We start from the raw sequence: 6,953 nt of genomic DNA, 5'->3' as shown, positions 1-6,953 counted from the left end.
TAGTTCAATCTCTTGGATGGACATCTGTTGATGATGTAGGCTGCTGTTGAGACAGCTTCACCCCAAAATTTCTTGGGAAGCTTCTTTGTTTTCATCATACTCCTTGTCATGTTGAGGAGTGTCCTGTTGGCTCTCTCTGCAGTGCCATTGTGTTAAGGTGTGTAGGGAGCTATCACCTCATGAAGGATCCCTTCTTTGGTGCAGAATTCACTGAATTGAGCTGAAGTGTATTCACCTCCACCATCTGACCTTAACTTCTTCAACTTCAGATCACATTGCTTCTCAATTTGTGCTTTAAACTTCTGAAACACCTGAAATACTTCACTCTTCCTTTTGATTAGATAGATCCATATCTTTCTTGTATGATCATCAATAAAGGTGAGGAAGTATTTGTTGCCTCCAATTGACTCTTCTTCAAGAGGACCACACACATCACTGAAGACTGTTTCTAATGGTCTTTTTGCTCTTGTAGGCACATCAGAACTGAATGAGTTTCTTGCCTGTTTGCTTAATTGGCACTCATCACATAAAATTGAAGGCACTGTGATTAGTGGTAAGCCCAACACAGATTGATTTTTGCTCAAAGATTCTAAACTTCTAAAATTTAGATGGCCATACCTTTGATGCCACAACCAAGTGACTTGATCTGTGTTTGCTTGAAGGCACTTCTGGTCACCAATCTGAATTTGAACCTTGAATGTTCTATTAGAAGATAGGGGAGCCTTCAAGATTTTCTGAGCTTTCTTGTCAAAGACTGTTAGTAGGCCATCTTTCATGACCATCTCATACCCTTTCTCCAACAATTGACCAAGACTAAGTAAATTGTGCTTCATCTTTGGTACATAAAGTACATTGGAAATGTATGATTGTTTGCCATCTTGTCTCTGAATCATAACTTGCCCAACACCTTCTGCAGTTACTGAGCTTTGGTCTGCAAAATTGACTCTACTTTTGGTAGATTCATCCAGGGATGTGAACCAGTCTCTTCTCCCTGACATATGGTTGGAGCATCCTGTGTCAAGGTACCAAAATTCAGCTTTCTCATCACTTGCTTGATCCTTTCTGGTAGTGGCCATCAATAAGCAATATTCTTCATCTGATTCTTGATTGTTATGAGCCAAACCAGCTTCCTCTTCTCTACTGCTTGTCCATCTGTTCATTTTGCATTCAGAAGCAAAATGACCATAGTTTCTGCACTTGTAACATTGCAGTTTCTTTTTGTCAAATTTCTTTCTGCCATCTGCATTCTTGGAAGACCCTTTCGAGTCAATTTCCTTTCCTGATTTCCACTAGATGTCAGGTTTTCTTCCAGTGAGTCCTTGTTCATTAGACCTCCACTTGTTATTGCCTCTCTTGCTCCACTGGTTGTGAGGCTTCTTGGTGAATCTGGCTTGTAATGCTTGATCACCAGTTTTCTCTGGATTTCTTTCCTTCAATCTCAACTCATGAGATTCTAGAGATGCTTGTAGTTCCTCAATCTTGAGTTCTTCCAAGTTCTTGGACTCCTCAATTGCAACAACAATGTGGTCATATTTGCAAGTGAGTGTTCTAAGCACCTTCTCTACTAAGCTCTTCTCCTTCAATACTTTGCCACATGACCTCATTTGATTAGAAAGAGCCAAAATCTTGGTCATGTACTCAGCAACTGAATCACTATCCTCCATTTGCAGGAGTTCATATTGCCTTCTGAGCTGCTGCAACTTGACCTTCTTGATCTTGGCCATTCCTTCATAGCTCTTCTCTAGACAATCCCAAGCTTGTTTAGCAGTTTCAGCACCATTGATTTTCTCATAGTTGGCTCCATCAACACATTGATGCAGGAGGAAGAGAGCTTTACAATCTCTCTTTTTGGCTTCTTTGTAGATTGTCCTCTGAGCTTCAGTGGCCCCTTCCCCAAGCTCTTGATAACCATGTTGAACTACCTCAAACACTTCTTGGAATCCAAAGATAGCCTTCATTTGATTCCTCCATCGATCATAATTCTTGCCATCCAAGATGGGAAGTGTCAATGAAAATCCTCCATTGCTTGTCATCACTGCTACCCCTTGCTTCTGCTTGATCACGTAGATGCACACACACAGGTCCCCTAGGAAGATTCACACAGAATCTACACGCACAAAGCTGCTGATACCACTGTTAGAAGCAGAAGAAGAACAGAGGAGGAAGAACAGAGAAGAAGAAGAAAGAAGGAAATGAAATTAACAAGGAGAATTCAATGAGTATTAGTGTATTGCTTTCATTAAAGAGGAGAAGAAGGATTCAAAACTTTACAATGCATATGCCTTACTATTTATAGCAATGATTAACTAACTAACAACCTAAAAATAGAAAGTTCCACCAACTACCAAAACTGAATTACAAAAACCAGAATTAACAATTTTTTCTTAACTTATGCAATTGATTCTAGAAATACAACTTAACAACTCTCGTTTGTGATTGATGAGTAATGCAAACACTAATTTCATTCATAGTGAAAAAAAGAAAAAAAAGAAAGGAAAAAGGGTTTAAAAATTCAAAGCACAAAAGCTAAACATGTAACAGGATGTCGTGTGTTATTTTCCTTATTAACCTAATTTTCCTCAAATGCAATTACCTATCTGGTGGGGTTTATGACCTTGTACTAGGCTATGCCAGAACTAGGGTTTGCATTAGAACATGCCCCATGTGCTAAAATTTAAGGAGTGCTGGCAATTTTCCTAAAAAGAACCATTTCAATTTTCCCTGGGAATCTAGCTAAAAGTTAATTTTTTTAGCAAAATTGGTATACTAATCTTTAACCTTTAAGGCCTAAAAGATCTGTGTGGCCTAAGTTACATTATGGCTAGGCTGTTCTCATTGGATTCTCAGTTTCCATCACCAATTAGTATCTTGCTTTGTGTTATTACGGAGGAACACATATGTTGTCTCACATTTTGTACTACTTCATGTACCATTATTTTTAATTGGTTGAAAAAATTATTTAAGTGAAAATTGCAATTATTAAATATTTTTCTGGCCAAATCATATCTCGTGACACATGGTGTGACACAAAGGAGTGAAACACCATATGTGAACCCTTATTATGGTGCCTTTACATGGGAATGCAACATATCTATTGGCATGGATTCTCTTTAACCTCATATGGGTATTATTTGGGTAAATTACTAAATAGTTATGTTATTATTACCTAAGTTGCTCATTTTATTCACTAGAAAAGAAAATTACTTAATATTAGATAGATTACCATGAAGGTGCTAACTTTCAAATCCTAGGTATGAAAGACTGAAAACTATGGTTGTAGATTATGTAATCCTTAATTAATTTAATTTCATGTGTGTACTTTATGCTGGAAGAAAAGCTGAAATCCCCTCCCCAGGGTCCTACCACCAACCCCAAGAATTCCAAGCACTAATATTTTAATTTACCTAACATTCCCTTTCATTGCTTATTAATTTAGCAAAAAATTCTATCATTAGGTTTAGGAAGGGTTGTGGCTTGTTGTTTACTTTCTCTAAAGTGACATTTACCCAATGTTTAGGAACCATTTATCATATTTTATTATTAAATTTACATTGTCCAAGAACATATATAAAAGGATTGTTAAAAAATAAAAGAAATTGACTGAAAAAAGAATACTTATGCAAAGCAACAAAATGGGAAAGGACCAGTTATTGCAAGTCAATAATAACGTATATTTATGTGGACCACACAATTATTTACAGCATAAAGATTAAGGCATTGATATTATGGTGGTCCATCATATTTTTGATGTCTTATTTCCAACCATCTCCATTTTTAATATTCTCATTTGTATTAGGTCATCTTTTCACCTAAGAAACCTCTTGTTTTGGCTCTATGAGAAAATTCTGCTCACACTTGAACATATTTCAGATAGAGATTGGTATAATTCTACGGCTAATTATATATCACTGAATATTTCTATTCCTTTAATTACAGCATATGCGGACTTAATAGAAATGTTCTTCCACACAAAAAAGGGGGTCTTATTTTTATTTAAATTTGTATCCTATATAATGAAATAAGTAATTAAAGGGTACTTTTAACTTTTTGTAAGGTGTTAAGTTTCACTACTTTTGTATGGAGACTTTTCCAAGATAGACTTCCGACAAGGGAAGCACTTATCAGGAGGGGAATTTCTCTAGTTGTCGGAAGAGTACCTCTTTGTCTCTTTTACGACGAGCATCCTGAATCCATTGAATAACTTTTTTCTTCGTGCAACCTTACCTATTCAATTTGACATCTTATCTACAATTGGTTGGAAATCAATATTAATCCTTCTCTTACACCCATTGATCATTTAACACTAACATGAACATGCCGGGCGAAAGATAGGAAATGCTAAAAACTTTGGAGTGTCATCTATCTAGTTAGTTATAATTTGGGCATACATCAAAATAAAGTCTTTAAAAAATGACTTGAAATTTTTTGGATCAAAATAAAGTCTTTACATTTTATATATGAGAAATGTGTTCTTTTAAATATGATTTATAATTTTGAAAAGCTAAACTAACCATACATCAAGCTAAGTGACATAACTTCAAAGTCTAGTAGACTAGGATGATATTCATAGAATCCGACCCGTGTACAAGTGATTATAAAGTTGAAGTCAATGGACATGGATAACTTGATCTCGTTAAGCAAGAGTTTTCTCTTGGGTATATTTGATGAGTATGCAGATGGGAAATCGATAAAATATATTGGGGATGGTAGAAATAGACTATTATTAAGCTCAAATTTTTTATAACTTGCCCGGTTAGAACGCATCCTATGCTTTAGGGCTCATATATTGGGTTAGGGTAGTGACTGTAAAAGTTTGGTTTAGTTTGATTTTTGGTATAATTCATGACTGAACTGAATATAAACTTGTGGTTCGGTTCACTTCAATTAACATTAAATTTTATTATAGGAACTGAACTGCACATGAGTGGTTTGGTTTGCTTATGCGATTTTCTGTTTTTGAAAAAAATTGCATCAATTAAAAGTTAAAAATATATTCCAAAAAGATATTGTTTGTCCATAAAAGAAATGTTAAAATGTGGTAAAAGTCATGGAAAAGAAAGCTTCTTAATGAATCAAAAAGTGTATAAAAGAAAGCTTAAAGAAAGAAGAATGAGAAACAAAGATTGATAATATTCTCATTGAATGATTGAACTTTCATTACAAAATTGAATTGATTGAATAAGAAGTGAACCAATATGACTTATTTATACAAGAGAAAAGAAGAAAAGAAAGCTTGTAAAACAAGTAACTAACATAAACCTAACTTGTTAATTCCTAACTTTCTAACCAACTATCATCTTCCAAAATAACCTATCATATATCTTTAACTATTATTATTATTATTATTATTATTATTATTATTATTATTAGATGAACCAAAAATATAAACCATAAATAGATGAGTAAACAAATTGAAACTCATAACTAATTCTTAGTAACATTTTTAATAATCAAGTAATATAAGAATAAAGTGAATGATCACATATATAACAATACAATTCACAATACAATACAATTCACAATTAATAACATATATAACACTAACATACATAACAATTTATGGTATATGCTAATTTCAAATCTAGTACCATGAAATTTAAAAGATATGTTAGATATATAACACTAATATATATAACAATTTAGTAACATATATAACACTACAATTCTCACAAAATTGATAATTTAAACCACAAAATTAGTTGAAGAATTCAAACAACAATACAACATTATTCCCCTAATATCTATTTCTTTAATATGCGGTTCGGTTCAAATGACTCCTAAATTTCCAAAATCATGAACCGAATCTAACATAAATGGTTCCTTAAAAAAGAAAAATTGAACTGTAAAAACCGCACCACATGTTGTGGTTTGGTTCGATCCCACCGGTTTTGCAGTTTTAACTAGAACCGCTCACACACATAGACTATATATATATGTATTTTGTAAACCTTAGTTGGGTGCCTTACCACAACCTCTAATAATATATTGATAATCATTTAATATTCTCAAAGGTGTAGGTATAGTTGATTGAACCTTGTTCATAAATTCTCTTGTTTTCTTATCTATTCTTTATCTCTAGTTCTTTATTCTAATGCTCGTTCCCAACAGTGCCTTTGTACAACAATTGTTTGGGATAAATAAGAAATGATATTAAAGGCATTGATACAATATGGTATTTAATCCATGCGTTAGATTTGTGATGGAAAAGTTAGATAAAACTAGTCAACTTGGATCGTTGAAAAGGATGGTTACAAATATTTTGGCTCAACAAGACTTATTGAATACATGGCATGAGTATAAACTAGGTGGGTTGAAGTAGAAGCATTATGGCTACATGTACTATGTGGCATTGGTGGATATAAGTATATTCTTGAAACTAGGTGAAACATCAAACTCTGAGACAAATGTTGACAATATCTTTTTAGTTGAAAGAGGGGATGACGTTCTCTAAGATGAGAAGTGATTAATAATTATGATGCTTAGGTGACATCATGAAAATGATTTACAATTGCTAGTTGATTCATAAAAGCACACACACATTAGCAAGGTGTGTGACACACAAGTCACATTAGTATAAATGTACAACGTATTGACACATACGTAAGGTGTAACACATACATTGTTACAGATGCTAGATGTGACACGAAAATTGGTGGGAATTTATGCAAGGTGTATGGTGAGTGCATCCTTAAGGTGGAGCATGATAATTCTTTTGAAATATGATTGTTGATATACAATGATAATAACTGTTGAAACTTTCCAAGAAAGCTTTCATGGTTCAATTTATGGTCGAGTATTGAAGATGAATTTTATTGGTAGACTCTGGTTCCCTTATGTCGAAAGATTCCTAGAAAAAAGAGAGCTAGGTTTTGTTCCATTAGATGATGATTCAAGATTTGTAGAAACTATACTAGTAGTTTAATTAAAGGTTGGGTTCTTGGTGAAATCGTCAA

At 33.7% G+C, this 6,953-nt stretch overlaps 1 protein-coding gene across 1 annotated transcript; it reads right to left on the bottom strand.

The window, feature by feature from the left end:
• Positions 1 to 1,289: 1,289 nt before the first annotated feature.
• Positions 1,290 to 2,033, bottom strand: LOC109339448. The gene has a single exon (XM_019576887.1). It carries the CDS (start codon positions 2,031 to 2,033, stop codon positions 1,290 to 1,292), a length of 744 nt encoding a protein of 247 aa, XP_019432432.1.
• Positions 2,034 to 6,953: the final 4,920 nt, after the last annotated feature.

This window comes from Lupinus angustifolius, unplaced genomic scaffold (genome assembly GCF_001865875.1).
Source record: "Lupinus angustifolius cultivar Tanjil unplaced genomic scaffold, LupAngTanjil_v1.0 Scaffold_75_86, whole genome shotgun sequence".
Lineage (NCBI taxonomy): Eukaryota > Viridiplantae > Streptophyta > Magnoliopsida > Fabales > Fabaceae > Lupinus > Lupinus angustifolius.
Note: the sequence above shows the minus strand (reverse complement) of the source record. Positions and strands in the feature narration are given on the sequence as shown.

What these genes read in the sequence shown, in the direction of transcription:
- LOC109339448 (XM_019576887.1), bottom strand. Translation starts at nt 2,033, where the DNA reads ATGACAAGCAATGGAGGATTTTCATTGACACTTCCCATCTTGGATGGC.